Source organism: Morone saxatilis, unplaced genomic scaffold (assembly GCF_004916995.1).
Source record: "Morone saxatilis isolate NCDOM2014 unplaced genomic scaffold, NCSU_SB_2.0 Contig9, whole genome shotgun sequence".
Lineage (NCBI taxonomy): Eukaryota > Metazoa > Chordata > Actinopteri > Moronidae > Morone > Morone saxatilis.
The window spans coordinates 12,597,168-12,612,908 of NW_023340268.1; the positions used below are offsets into that span (position 1 = coordinate 12,597,168).

Consider the following 15,741-nt stretch of genomic DNA (forward strand, 5'->3'; position numbering starts at 1 on the left):
TTGTGTGTGTGGTGTGTGTTGTGGTGTGTGTGTTTGGTGTGAATGGTTGAGATGAAAGATTCAAATGTTATTCCGGACATGTGTGTCATCTTCTGGGAATGGACTATTAGTTGAGAACCATGCACCAACCAGGATGCAAAGACATAAAATAGTACACTAATTTCACACCGTCACACACACAGCCACACAACACACACCACAGAAGAGAGAGGTTTTATGTATACCTGTCTGCCTGGCAGGCCAGGAAAAACAACAATACATAAGCAGTTTAGCTGGATGAGCCTTACCTGCATCCCATCAGCATTAGTGAACTATTTCACAGACCCATGAAACTCATTTTTCATTCTGTGTTCATGAATAATGTTACAGTAATAGAGGAACTGTCGGGAGCATGGGTTGTTAAAAGGGGCCACAATGTGTCTAAACTGATGAAAAATGACAATTGCTGTCACACACACACACATATACACTGTTGATTTTACAGCTTGTTCAGTTTAGTAGGAAATATGTCTGGCTAGTTACTGTACAGCCTGAGCCCCAACTCCTTCTTCCCCTCCAAGACTACCCCCTCAATTGCGGCTTGTTCAAGTCGTGTGTGCGGATGGAGGTGTATGTGTGTGTGTGTGTGTGTGGAGGAGGAGGAAGGGGAGGTGTAGAGGAATGCAGGGTTGGGTCGGGTGGAGCGGGAAGTCAGAGGGAAAAGAGGGGTCTCTATGTGGGTCTGTATGTGGACTCTATAGAGATTAAAGATGTGTATGTGAGCGTATTGATGAAAGAGTGTTTTCCTTCTGTGTTTACTCCTCTGGGGCCCGCTGCCTACCTGACAGTGGAGAGGAAAGTGATGGAGAGGAGTGATGAACGGAACAAATCTGTTAATTTTTTTTATGTGGTTGCAATCAGAGAATCTTTATCTCACATTTGTATGTTTGTGTCATGTGTTGTGTGGTGAATTTGATCTTAAAATATATTAAAGTCTGAGGCTTTAAAAATCTGTTGGAAGGATGAGAGAAAAGATGGAGGAGAGAAAATAACCAAACAAGTGACAGAAAAAGACAAAATGTTGCATATAATTCAGAACCACTGAACTGAACTGAGCTGAACTTAAGAATCCACAAATTGGCTTGTATACTTCAGGTTATACAGAAATGCATGCTTATGCAAAAATGCACACACACATCCCAACGTGCAAAGCAGCGGGAACACTGTAGGCTGTGTACGGTGGCTCTCCTTCACTTCCGCACCATAAATGTGTGTTTGCTATACGAGGGAACACGGGGAGAAAAGAGGAATTCATGTTGGTGTTTATTTGAGCTTTGGCCAAATCCAACCTGGGGCGGCTGCGTTGGCGCGCACTCTGCACCAAACCCCAGCCGCTCCTGTAGCCCCAGCCAGACACACACATACTGTACACACTCAGGTACTCGAGCGCACACACAACACAAATTTTACTACTCCCACACACACATACATACCTGTCAATCCTAGCCATATCAAGGTGTGTTTGTCTTTCCCTGCCCACCATTTTAGGTCCTCCCAGAGCAGGTATTTCCCTCTCTTTCCCACAGACACACACACACATTTACACACACACACACACACAGCAGCTACAGAGAGGGGCTGTCCGTGGGCTGACTGTGTGAAGTACTTGCATTGATAACCTGCAGCTCAGAGTCACTCAGTCTCACTTTGTGGCTGTCCCCCTCGCCTGGAACTCCCTTCGCCTTGCTCTGTCTCCTTTCTGGCTTCTCACTTTAGGACCGTCTGTGGACGCGCTCAGACCCCTGCGTTTACTCGTCACCCCTCTGTCGCTGTCACCATGACGACTACCCCGCCGTTGTTCCTGCTGCTGCTCGGCCTCATAGGGGCTCAAGCCACCACCTCTGTGGACCTCCGCACGGCCGCCGCCATGGGTAAGAATGATGACCTTTAACCCTTATAGCTGATCCTAACTCCAGTGGAGGATCTCTGATGGTGTGATTCCTAACATCCGGTTTTCACTCCTTATCGTTAGAACCGTAAACCTCAGAATAGACAATAACTTATTAAGCTCAATAAATACTTGACTTTAAACCTTTGTCTTGTTAGTATAGGACCCAATTTTACATGTCTCTATGGTGACGTGATGTATGTGAACTACTTGCATGTGTTATAAACTCCCAAAGGTAACAGACTTGAAGGAGAGACATAGAAAAAGTCAAGTATTTATTTAGCTTAAGCATGTTTTACATTGGAATTGGTTTAGATGCTTGTTTAACACAAAAGAAAAGAAACAGTTATATTGATTCCTATATTTTTCAGTGGCTTTAAACAGTTACTGATCAGAGATTATTGGTTTGGAGTGATTAGTCAGCCAGTATCAAAGACAGCAGTGTTTGTTGTGTTGTATTGTGTTTGGATGTGTGCAGTTTAAATGACTGTTTCAGGAGTGAGTGTGTATGAGAGTGATGGAGAAGTAGGTGGGAGGAAAAACTGGCAGGAGGGAGAGAGGTGAAGGGTGAGAAGGGAGATCAGTGACGTTAAACAGATTATAGAAGTTTTAGCGACAGTTTATTATGTAAGGCCACAAATGCCTGAAACCTCACTGAAAATACAACTGTCTAGCTTTATTATTATTACCACACTATTATAGAAACAGTTTTGTCTCTCACGCACATAAAGTAGCTCCATCGGGTGTTTTCAGCTGAGCAGTTGAAGCTTGTTCAGCAAAAATGTTTATCAATGTAATAAAAATGTTGAAATAAAAATCTTAACTCCACTTTTTCTGAGCTTTGAAGCACACCTTACAGTCTTCCTGTCATTCTAATGATATATTTATATTGCTATATATTGTACTATACAAATCATTTATAATATATATATTCAAAGTGACTTTCCATTTGATATTTCTCTGTCCCTCATCCTTGTTTTTCTGGCCAAGCATTTCAGCATTTCTCCATCTCTCCCTCCACCCTCACCTCTCTCCACCCCTTGTTGCCTCCCTGCATCCTGTTTTTCTGTTTCCTCCCACTTTCTCACCAGCCTCCATCCCTCCACCCTCCCTTTTCCTCTCAATACCTCCGTTCTCCCGTTGCTCCTCCCACCCTTTCCCCTTTTTACCTTCTTCATCAACTTTAATGTCTTTATCCATCTACATTTCTGGATAAGTTTGTGGATGTACAGTTGTTATGCAAACTATGATATGAATACAAAATAATTTCCTTTCTGTCCCTTCATTTGTAGCGGCAGGTTTGTGCAAAACCCGCCCCACAGACATTGTGTTCATCATCGACAGCAGTCGGAGCGTTCGCCCTTCAGAGTTTGAGCAGGTCAAGGTCTTCCTGGCTAAGGTCATTGAGGGGCTGGATGTTGGACCCAACGCCACCCGTGTGGGAGTTGTCAACTACGCCAGCCGTGTCAAGAACGAGGTATGGGGCTCAGCTAGCCTTTACAAGGACTGACGTTTATTTGTCAAACAATTTAATATCATTGACCTACCTATTATACAATTGCAGGTGTCTCTGAAGACACACCGCACCAAAGCAGGACTGATTAAAGCTGTGACCAAGATCGAGCCCCTGTCCACTGGAACAATGACCGGTCTGGCCATCCAGTTTGCCCTGAATGTGGCCTTCAGTGAGGGCGAGGGCGCTCGTGTAAAATCTCCTGACATCAGCAAGGTGAGACACGCGTTTACATGCATTCACACCAGCCATTCAGCGTCTTCCATAATCATGATCCATGATTTTCTAAATCTATTTGTCTTTCTTCACAGGTTGCCATTATTGTGACCGATGGGCGCCCCCAGGACAACGTGAAGGATGTGGCTGTGCGTGCTCGGGATGCTGGTATTGAGATTTTCGCCATCGGTGTGGGACGTGTGGACATGAGCACCCTGAAGCAGATGGCCAGTGATCCCCTGGATGACCATGTGGACTACGTGGAGAGCTACAGCGTCATCGAGAAGCTCACCAAGAAGTTCCAGGAAGCCTTCTGTGGTAAGATGGGAGGAGGTAGAGGGAAGAAGGGAAAGATGAGAGGTTCATTGTTTAGAGGGACAGATGCGGAAATTTGCGATGGGAAAGAATTACTGTCAGGGTGGGTCTTCATCATTATCCATGCCTTCATGCCTGTGGAGAGTGCTGTCTGCTGGCCCCCCTATACTGAGGGTAAGGTGTCAGGACTGTCATCTTTTCATTCCAATATATTGTTCCCTTCCTTTTGTCCTCTGCTCTCCCTCAACAAGACTAGAGTATATTCATTCAGACTCATTATATATTCCCAGTGGCCGAGGGCATTAGGGCAGGAACAACCTTTTGGAACGAAATTCGCTCCTGTTCTTCAGTCAACTCTTAAATAACCGAGAGGCAAAACTGATCTCTCTGTAATTACCAATCCATTAGTGACAATCATTAAACTTCTAATTAGCGATGCCCCTTGGCTCTCCTAGTCTGCGGCAGTTTTGAATGCTGTCTGCCACTCACTTTGCAGAAGCCAATTTTGCTGCAGATATTTTCGTCCAAGGGCAGCGCTGCATGATGGCAGTGTTGGGATTGTTATTGGATGAGCCTGAGCCATTTAGAAACAGACAAACGGATCTTGTTTATTTGAGGCTTCTCCAATCGCTTCCACCTGTTTGTTTTAACGATCCACTGGATTCATGCATCATCCACTCACATTAAAAACTGTTCAGGTGCAACTGCAGGTCACAGTGGATCATTAAAAAAATAAATCCTAGAGTTTCCCATTTTCAAACTGACATAGTTTCGTTCTCTCCTCCTAACCCCAACCACCCGCCCCCCTCTGTGTGTGTATGTGCCTCAACATATATTCTACTGTGTGTACGTGTGTGTTCTGCACGCACACACACACACAGTGTCGGACCTGTGTGCCACCGGGGATCATGACTGCGAGCAGGTATGCATCAGCAGCCCCGGATCATACAAGTGTGCCTGCAAAGATGGCTTTACCCTCATGGACGATGGTCGCAGCTGCAGTGGTGAGTGTGTGTGTGTATGAAGGTATTCGTCCAAGCACAGCCGCTGTGCTCCCAGAGTAACATGCCTTGTTGTGTGTCTGACATCATCAGCTTGCAGCAACTCGGCGACCGATGTGGTGTTCCTGATCGATGGCTCTAAGAGTGTCCGTCCTGAGAACTTTGAGCTGGTCAAGAAGTGGATAAACCAGATTGTCGACAAACTGGACGTTTCTGACAGCAAGGCTCACGTTGGACTGGTGCAGTACTCCAGCTCAGTCAGACAGGTACGTATCTGTGTTTGAGGGATTCAGTTTCTCCTAATAATCAGCCTCCTTCCCTTCTGTGTCAATGTTATGTTTCCATCTCCCTCCTGCAGGAGTTCCCCCTGGGCCGCTACAACAACAAGAAAGACCTCAAGGATGCTGTGAAGAAGATGGCCTACATGGAGAGGGGAACCATGACAGGCCAGGCTCTCCGCTATCTCACAGATAACAGCTTCGCCCCCGGTCAGGGTGCCCGGCCTGGAGTTACTAAGGTGGGCATCGTCTTCACCGATGGACGCAGCCAGGACTACATTGGAGATGCTGCCAAGAAGGCCAAGGAGCACGGTGAGAGGGAGGGGATAGATTACTTAATGCAATACAAAGCCCACTTTTACCGGTCAGATGAGGGAAACCTGTGTGTGTTGATGTCACAGGTTTTAAGATGTACGCTGTTGGAGTGGGCAATGCAGTGGAGGATGAGCTGAAAGAGATCGCCTCTGAGCCGACTGGAGAGCACTACTTCTACACTGCTGACTTCAAAACTATGACCCAGATCGCCAAGAAGCTGCAGATTAACATCTGTCAAGGTCACACACGATGATTGAATACAAACATAACAAAGTTATTCCCGGTTATTCACTATACATACTGGTACAAAACTACTCAACACTTGAACTTGTGCTTTCTGTTCCCACAGAGGAGGACCCTTGTGAATGCGACTCCCTCGTAAAGTTCCAAAAGAAAGTAGAAGATGCCCTACAGGCACTAACAAAAAAATATATCCTTTACAATGGGTAGAATGTGGTTTTAATGTTGCTATCATATATTCTGTCTTATTGTTTGTCTTTATTGTTACTATCCTTGACAAAATCTTACTAGAGAGTATGTCGAAGAGGATCGCTTTGCTGGAGAACAAAATCGTCTGAGGACTCACATCCCACTCTTCCCTATTCATCTGCACACACACCCACGTACACACACAAACACACACAAACAATGTTTACTTCCTGTAAAATACTGAAGAGGAACCTGTGTGTGTGTGTGTGAACCCTGACCTCTGCTTGTATCCTGACTCTCCCAAACCACCTCTGCTGCCTCCTCTCTCGGTCTTACCTCTTCCACCCTTGGGTCTCCTGGGACACGAAGCGCTGGTTGCCATGGGGACCACGCCTTTTGCGTGTGTGTGCGTGCGCTCCGAAGGTCATCCTCCATAGCCAGCCTGTGTGTTTGTTAATAAAAGTCTTCCCTCATAGGGAAACGGTACACTGAAGGGTTTTTCTTTGTTGCTGCCACGATGTTGAATTTCCCCAATCCCTGTAGAGTCTGTCATGTCATGTCAAACGGAGCAGCTCCATCACCTTCACTTGTCTGTCTATTTATATCTGTCACTGCCATCTTTCTCTCTCTCTCCTCTCATATCTGAAGGCTTCATCTTTCTTCTCTTACCCCCACACAAAGGCATCTAATATTATGTATGGTATATATTATATATACAGGTAAATTAATATAAGATATATGTCTGATGATAAGGTTACACCATTGATGTTTTTTTTATTTTGCTAAATAAAGGTGATTCAGGAAGTACATATTATAAATTGTGATACAGTTGTATGCCAAATTAATATTACAGACACAAATGCACATGCAGACACAAATAAATTCTTACATTTACACATTTTTGGTTACTAACTGAATATAAATAAGTATTAAAAGCACACAGTATGTTCCTATGGTCTCTGGCTTCAAAATGTGGGCTCCAAGGACCACAAGGGCAGGTGCTCCCAGCAAAATGTTTCATATAATTGTCAGATTTCCGCAGTCCTTTATTTATCATAATTGTACATAGTCTTTGAAATACAAAATAATTGGATCCATATTATGTTGTGGATTTGCAGGGTTCCCTGTCGAGGAAAGGTTTGCACCTGCATTAGAGTGCGGAAGATAAACAGTAATAGTTTATCTGACTGACACAAAATGAATCTGTTAGCCCAACATTGTTAAAATGTGTTATTTTTTAGAGTAACAAGTATCTTCTTTTTACAGAATTAAAAATACTAAATTTGCTGCTTCTCATTGTTTCATATAAAATGTGTAGAGCAAGTTACAAACATTGCCTTAGGCTCTGACCATAGACAATATAATTGATACATCAATATGCAATAAAGGTAAATACTAAGCTACAGTCACTAAAACTGGGGTTTTTAATAGCAAATAAATATAGCCAATATAAAATATTGCAAACATACAGGTAGAATAATGTATATATTTTATTAATTTTATTCCATAACAGTTAACAAAAAAGCAAAATACAACCAGAAGCTCAGTAACAAATGATAGTGCATGAAACCAGCACACTCATATATGTTTAAGTTAGTTAAACGGTGCATAAATATAGTTATTTGTAAAAAACTAATAAAAAAGGAGTAACTTGAGAGGAGTGATGCACCAGGTGAGTGACGTTAATTAGTGAAAGGTTTCGTCACGTAACGATGACGTCGCACCGGAGGAAAAGCTCTCGCGCTGAACAGCTGAAAGAAACCGGCGAGCAAAGTGTGTAAATTAATTGATTATAATTATACCTGCTGCCTCATGACAAGCTGGTTTTAAAAGTTAAACTAGACTCAGCTCCGGTCTGGGAGTCCGGTCCGAACCCGAACCACTGGCTCACGGTGTTTGTTATTACCGAGCCATCGTCAGAACCGCTGTGAAAAAGACTTTTACAGCGTCTGCTAACCGCAGCTAGGCTATCTCAGCGAGCTAACCGGCAGGCTGTGTTTATGGTCCGGTCGCCGGTATGAGGAGAGGTTGAAGGTGTCGAAGGTGTCGAAGGTGTTGAAGGTGTTGAAGGTGTCCCGGCGGCGTTAATGATTTGTGGAGCGGATGGTTGCGCAGTGAACGACGACAGGACACCTGAAGTGTTTAACGTCAGTCAGTTAAGAAAACCAACGTCTGCGTCAGGCTAACGTCAACGGTCGGGTTAATACACAGCTAACAGCGGTTAGCTCCGGAGGTGCTTCGGGACCGATACAAGTCATGGCCAGTAATCCCGTGGCAGGCTTCACCCGCTCGGCTAATGGGGAAAACACACCGGGACGAGTGTCCGGTTCTGGCCGCTCATGTCGCCACTCTTCGGAGTCAGAGTCCGATGTTGGCCCGACTGTGAAGAGCTTAGCGCGGCTGTGCAGCAGGGACGAGGACGAGCGGGCAGCGGCTCTGGAGGAGCTGAGTCAAGTGGTTATGGTGTGTTTAGGACTGGACCGACCCGGTTCGGCACGGCTGAGTAAACAAACACTCCTGCATCTGCTTCGGCTGTCCCGGTCTTGTCCACTTGAGGAGGTGCGGGGGAGAGCAACCGAGCTGCTGCGGACCGCGCAGGTAAGTCACTGCTGGGATGTTTCTCTACTTTCCACTTCGTTATGTCTGCAGGCCAACAGGAGCTCATTCACTTAATGACACACAGAAAGTTGCCTTATATTTAAAACCACTGCTTAAACCTCTCATTATGAAATTCAAAGATTAGCCAGGCGAGTGGTTGACTAATAAAATACATCTTGCAGCCGATCAGCCGCAGTTATCAGCTGATCACCATTTTCTATGAGGTTGCTGGATGTTTCATCAGACATTGAACTGCAGGAGGTGATGCAAGACTGTGCTGCGGTGTGCACAAACAAGCAGCCGGTCACGCCCCCTCTCGGTGCCCTGAAAAACAAAGTAGACACACCCCCGGTTGAGCACAGCCGACGGGAGCTTCTAGAAATAAAGAAGTTTCACTGCGAGTGGCGCATTTTAAATGTCTTTAGCTTATCTGTCGGTGGGTTGTCGTTGCTGCCGGTGTTCCGCTGATGTCGGTGAGTTTAATTTGGTTACGGGTTTTATTTAAGGTGTGAAACGAGTCTCTCCAGTTACAGTGCAGCTGCTGCTGTCTAAGTAGGTCTAGCCAAGTTCAAGGGGGTTGAAGCTCTGTGCAGATTGTCCCGTTTATCTTCGGTTATTAATAATAATCTTTATTATGTTATACATCCACAGTGTTCAATAGGAAAACGTACAGTTGATACAACACTTTTAAAACCTTTTTTTTAACTTTGATATGAAGTCTTTTGAACATTTAATTTCAGTGTAAACCTTTTTTGTTGATTAACAGAGAGAGAATATGCAACTATTTTGATGATTAATGACTTTATTTTTCACTTTTCACTATTTTTTTCAAGCAAAAATGTCAAACTCTTCTCAGTTGTGGGAATTTGTGCCTTTTCTTTGTCTTTTATCTAAACTCTATATCAAGCAATCTGATGACAATATCCAGAGCTTTGTGATGAGCATTTTAACTATTTTCTGACATTTAATATATCAAACTATGTAGGATGAGCATAATTACCAGATTAATCAGAAATTAAATTATTTCACTGTATAATTGACATAACTTTCTGTGTCTTCCTTCTTAGGAACAAGGAGTTGAAGTCCCTCGGGCTCTGGCCGCAGGTCCAAGTACCTTTATCAACCCAAAACAGGTGTGTAAGGCTTGTTTTTAAAAGTACATGTATTCACAAATATTAAAGGAGCTCCATTATTTAGGATATTACACTGTCTTCTAAATACATGTTTGTAAAATGCTGTGAAAGTGTGAAATCACAAGGAATTAACAGGTGGTTTCACAAATTGATTTCAGTACACAGTTGGTCTCTAGATCACAGGATTTGTCTGGATTCTCGCAGGCTGGCATCACGATTAACAGTCAAATCTGTGAACTGTGAAGGTCGCTAGAAATGTCCTCATTCAGCGGTAGTATAAGCAGTGTAGCTAACTCTCCTGCTGCAATACTGAAGGGCCTGTTGCTTCATGTCGTCAGGAGAAGCAACACCAGACATGTGTTGCCAAAGCTGATGGCTGGAAATGCTGATTTGTGAGTCACTCCAAACTTTCCACTTTCCAGAAACTGGGAGTGTTTTGTCAGCTCTTGAAGGCTGCTGATGTCCGCTTGTAAGAGAAACATTAAGAAGTGAAAGCTTTTGAATGTGTCCTCGAGCCGCTTGTCAGTTTTTAACGTTTATTTTGTCTCACTCTTTCTCTTCAGATGTTGAAAGAAGGGCCGGACCAGGACATCCTTATTGAATCTTTCCTTTCATCGGGTCGTGTGGACCACGTAACCATGGTGATGGCGTTGCACCCTGCGTACCTCAGCTGCTTCCTGAGGACCCAGCATGCTTTGTTGGAGCTGGACGGCCCCTTACCCCGTCACTGGAGACATTACATTGTGGTTATGGTAAGAAAACTACAATATATTATTATTATTATTAATTAGTGACACTTCAACACAGTATCAACACCAGAGACTTTAGTAAAGGCCTCATATACACTCCTCAATGTAAAACCCTAAATGTAAAACTTTAACTATATCTTACACAGACACAATTAAAAAAAAAACTTACTTTAAATTAAATTAATTAGCACTTATCAAAGTTATTTAGTTTCTGATCTAATTCTTAAGCCTGTAAGGTGTTTGTCTTGTTTTATTTGCATCTATATCAATTGTTTTTGTGTCAAATGAGGTAACTGTAACAACAGCTCTAAACACTCTAAAGCCTGTAATTGGTTTGTGAAAGGCTACAGGTACAGTGAGTCTTTCCTTTTAAAGTTTAGGTTTCATATTGCACGACTAATAGCTAAAACATTCAAAATAACGGCAGACCTGCAGCTATTATTTTCTCTCTTTCTGACCGAGTCAATGGTGCCAGAGTGCTTTTATGATTTCTTTCTTTTTATACACACATCTAACAATTTTGGCTTTATGGCGATACCATTATTCCTGCCTCCACTAGTAGTTATATTAATATTGCTGTAAAGCTGTTTCCAATGCTGCCCACCGCTTTTACAGCAAAAAAAAGTTTAAGTGGGCCATTTATTCTGACAGTAATGAGTCAAACTTAACGTTAATTTTATTTTCTGAAGTTTTGAAAAAGATCCTTTGACAGACACAGCCGCTGTTACAGCTGTATTTGGACAGTTTATTCTTCAAGACATTTCACACTTTAGAAGAAAATGACAGTGAAAGAAAAGTCAGGACATATCTTATGCTGATTTTGTAGGAACACATAAATACAGGAGAAAGAAAACTTGGAATAAAGAGAGAGGACAGATGCAAAATGGACTTGGCAGGTCATTCTTTTCTTGAGGGTTATCCAGCTACTGTATCACGCGCCACTACAGGTCTGCCAAGGACTGATCCTCTCATAAACATTTAATGACTCTCATCGCTCACATATACATCACATTAGTTTCCCTTTCACTTCAGAAATGCCCTTCATTAGACTCAAAATGATCTCCTGCTGGAGAAGTCTAGTGGTGTTTTTTTAACCTCTGAACCATTTATATTTATTAGCCCAGGCAGTTCTTATGCATTATGCAGTTCTACCCAGACAGTCACTGAGCTTTGTTTTCAATAGAAGTGATATCATGTTTGTTCCCTTATTTTAACTCCTCCTGATGTTTCACAGGCTGCAGCTCGACACCACTGCTCGTACCTGGTCCAGCAGCACAGCGCAGGCTTCCTAGAGGCTGGAGGGGAGGAGAGCTGGTTGAGCGGCCTTGAGCACGCTCCCACCAAACTCCGCAGTCTGCAAACGCTCAACAAGCTGCTGGCACACAGACCCTGGCTCATCACACAGCAGCACATCCAGGTCAGACACAACACCCACTCACACACCGTCTCTCCCGCTCTCTCTTTTGCTCATAGTCTGTCATCATATAATATGATATCATTTAATACACTGGATTACTGACTTGTATCTGAAACGACTCCGTTATTGACTCACTCACTACTCCCTGTGTAATAGACACACAGTAGTTTAATCTTTAGTGAGCAGTAAATGAATATTTCGGACACATCAGAATAGTGTATATAGAGTGAAGTGCAATGCACTGTGGTTCTGCATTTTCAGCAGAAATGTGTCTACAGTGTCTACCACTCATAATGAAGACGTTGAAATGAAAGGGCAGACAGTACACAGCACTTACAGAGTTAATAGCGAGGGATTTGGGCTAGTATTAGTTACACTATATTAAAAAACCTGACTGTTGTAAGAGGAAGCAAAAATGTAAAAAAAAAAAATAGGTCAAAATGTAAAAAGTAGTCTTATTAGTATAATTAGTATAATATCTCTACTAATGCGGTGGTTTACCTCCTAAGATATATATGTGCAATACACTACTGTAATGCAACACTTCATTCATAAATACAATCTCTGTGATGTGTTTTAGGCTTTCCTTTGTGTTTTGTGATATTGCACTATATCGTCAGCTGTTCATTTAATTGTATCCTCCTCTATATACGATGGTCGGGACTTAACAACCGTAAGAATCAACCACGCTAGCAGCTTTTTGAGGCAGCTTTATGCTAATTTCAGCATGCTAGCATGGTCACAATTACAATGCTGTTTAACAGGCGTAATGTTCATCATGTCAACTGTGTTTGCAAACAGTTGCCAATTACCAATAAACACAAAACGGCTGAGGCTGATGGGAATGTAATTAGGTTTGCAGGTATATTGGATAAAAAAAAAACAAAGTACTCATTACAATTCATCTCGAACCATCTCGCCTGTCCCCTTTGCCCTGCAGGAGCTGGTGTGTCCCGGAGCAGAGCCTCGCTGGTCATTGGCTGAACTCATACATGCTGTGGTCCTGATGGCACATGCTCACTCTCTCTGCTCTTTCGTGTGGGGCTGCGGCTTAAACCCTGAACCCGATCATGTCGGAGGTTATACCTTCCAACCTTCATCACCCAGTCACCTTCCCCGGAGCCCTCATAGCCCCGCCCATGAGGAGGGAAGGCAAGAGGTGAGCCCAACAGTCGTTTTTCACCACAGGTCTGACAGGTCTATTTAACAGTGTCAACAAGACAAGGACGAAGTGAAATTGGTTCATTCCAGCTTTGTTCCACTGGTCACACTGGTTTAGTAACAGCAGAAGACACTTCAGATTGTTGATTTAGTGTTAAAAACAAAGTACTAAGTGAGCTCCTTTTCTCTTTTTATCTCCTCCAGTTGGTTGATGGAGCAATGGAGGTGGAGGTGTTGATGAAGAGGATGGTGGAGCTCCAGCAGCAGGAAGAGGAGTGCACACAGGAGGAGATGGTTACTCGCTTTGAGAGGGAGAGGAGCGAGAGCATACCAACAGGTACAAACATGCATGTTTATCTCATGAATCACTCATTTGTCATCATTTGTTTACTCACTGCCCCCTCTTTGTTGTGTTTGTTTTTAGCGTTGGTGCGGGGAGCACCGCCTGACCTGGTGCTTCACCTGGTTGAGGATCCAGAGTTCAGATATGAGGACTTTGCGCCCAGAGGAGAGCAAGCACCACCAACCATGAGAGCCCAGGTAGTTTGAATCATTTCTGTGTTAATTTATATTTTGCAGATTGACTACGACACACATTCCCAAGTTATCTCTTTGTCCGGAACCTGTTGATTGTTTGTGCTAAGTGTTTGTGTTTATGCGTGCAGGACTATTCATGGGAGGACCATGGCTTCTCTCTGGTCAACAGACTACTGCCAGATATGGGCCAGCTCCTGGATGAAAAATTCCAGGTACCCTCACCTTTAACCTAGTAGAAGTACACGAATAAACAAAAATAAAAACAGTAAAAGACTGATAAGTAGATAACACGACAGGTCTGTTTGCTCTAGGGAGTTTAGTTGAATGATACACAATATTAACTAGCTGAAGCTAAGGTCTGGAGGATATCATATGGGACTACATGCTTGTTGACACACTTGCAGTAAAACTACTTTACTGGTATCAGGAAAACAAATGGTTAATAACTACATGAGTATTGTAGAGCAGTGGATAGTTTTACCTCTTCAGGTCTCTAAAAATTGAGTCAAACAGTCTGACAAGGCACTGGAAAAAAAAAAAAAGGTTGTGAAGGTCGTAGAAGATTTATAGTTGTCTCCGACCTACACAGCCCAACAAAGAGATCAGCAGGCCAACCTGGGAAATAAAAATGATGAAACTTAGCACAATGCGGGGAAAAACACAAAGTTTGAGCAAGTGAGTGTCATGGCAACCAGATGATGAAATTACCCTCGGCATCTTGTTCTCTTAATGATAATTTATTAGAGAACAGATTGCTTGAGCATATTCTGATGAGATTAAATGGTGTCTTTGCAGGTTGTGAGCAACCTGACGTACCACAGGATGGCCATGCATGAAGGCGTGGACACTCACACTCTGAGGAAAGCGCTGTGGAACTACATCCACTGTCTGTATGGGATACGGTCAGTCTCACACACCCAAATCACGTCATGAAATAGGTCTTCGTCTCAACTGCGTCACTAACTTTTATTCTATCATTGCATCTGTGCAGGTACGATGACTACGACTACGGCAGCGTGAATGTCCTGTTGGAGCGCTCTCTGAAGGTGTTTGTTAAAACCATGGCCTGTCACCCCGAGCAGACCACGGCACGCATTTACCAGGCCTTCTGGAGACACTTCAGACACTCCGAAAAGGTACAAAGGAGTTCAAACACCACCTGGCCCTGGCATCTTCAGCCACATTGAATGAATCATTTGACATTTTAACTCGTTGTCCCTCTCGACAAAGAATGAATCCTTTGACATTTCTGCTTGTCGTCTCGTTTTCCTTCCTTTTTTAAATGTCATTAGAGAAGGAGGCATTACAGACAAGACTTGAAAGTATGTCACCTAGTAACCTGAAAGTAATGACTTTTTTTCCCCTTTTTTCTTTTAGGTTCATGCAAACCTGATAGTGATGGAAGCCCGGCTACAAGCAGCACTTCTTTATACTTTACGAGCCATCACACATTACATGAGATGACACACTCACTCGCACATTTCTGCTGATGCTGAGCCAGCTGTGACGTACTACAGCCCGATGCATATCACAACACAGATCTTACACACACACACCCCCTACAGTGAATGTTTGTATATGCATATCTTAAGTTTCAGTGTTAATGTTTTGATGCTGCTTTGCGACTGGGATATATGATATTTAAAATGTGTTACTTTATTTGCACTGAAATCGATCAGGTTTTGTTTCCCCACTTGAGCCTCAAGTGTTGTTCTGAATATCTTGCACGTTTCTCTCTCTCTCTCTCTCCTCAACACTCACACAATCACACACCACACCACACACACACACACACACACACACATTTGAACACTACTATCATACATATCTAACTAAATCATTATCATGATTCAAGTGTTTCCTTTCCAGAATATTTGCTGTTTATTTGACATATCTGTTGGGGCCAATATGTCACCCACAGACAACTGCTGTTGACCACACGATGTCTACTCATGTCTCACACATGTCTCACACAGTGGACTGAGATACAAAAAGACAAAATGACTTGTATTTTTATATACAATAAAAAGTTACTTTGTTATCAAAATGAAACCTGTTTGAATGTATTCTGTCTCTCAGATTTATTTAAGGCATTGCTGTTTTACTGGAAAATATTATGGAAAGAGGTTACTTTGGGATCTATTTTGTAAAA

At 43.1% G+C, this 15,741-nt stretch overlaps 2 protein-coding genes across 5 annotated transcripts; both read left to right on the forward strand.

The window, feature by feature from the left end:
• Nucleotides 1-459: 459 nt before the first annotated feature.
• Nucleotides 460-6,015, forward strand: matn1 (matrilin 1). The gene is made up of 9 exons (XM_035681953.1): nt 460-1,910; nt 3,220-3,404; nt 3,492-3,656; nt 3,752-3,974; nt 4,853-4,975; nt 5,066-5,238; nt 5,331-5,562; nt 5,652-5,804; nt 5,915-6,015. Exons 1-9 carry the CDS (start codon nt 1,817-1,819, stop codon nt 6,013-6,015), a joined length of 1,449 nt encoding a protein of 482 aa, XP_035537846.1. The 5' UTR covers nt 460-1,816.
• A 1,701-nt stretch (nt 6,016-7,716) lies between these two features.
• sesn2 (sestrin 2) lies at nt 7,717-15,641 on the forward strand. 4 transcript variants are annotated; one of them, XM_035681374.1, is made up of 12 exons: nt 8,644-9,065; nt 9,660-9,725; nt 10,148-10,194; nt 10,289-10,477; nt 11,709-11,891; nt 12,832-13,050; nt 13,257-13,389; nt 13,477-13,592; nt 13,718-13,801; nt 14,385-14,491; nt 14,581-14,725; nt 14,967-15,641. In XM_035681374.1, exons 4-12 carry the CDS (start codon nt 10,289-10,291, stop codon nt 15,051-15,053), a joined length of 1,263 nt encoding a protein of 420 aa, XP_035537267.1. In that variant the 5' UTR covers nt 8,644-9,065; nt 9,660-9,725; nt 10,148-10,194; the 3' UTR covers nt 15,054-15,641. The 4 variants fall into 4 exon arrangements, with proteins under 4 accessions (XP_035537262.1, XP_035537267.1, XP_035537263.1 ...); XM_035681369.1 differs by lacking the exons at nt 8,644-9,065; nt 10,148-10,194 and adding an exon at nt 7,717-8,592; XM_035681370.1 differs by lacking the exon at nt 10,148-10,194.
• Nucleotides 15,642-15,741: the final 100 nt, after the last annotated feature.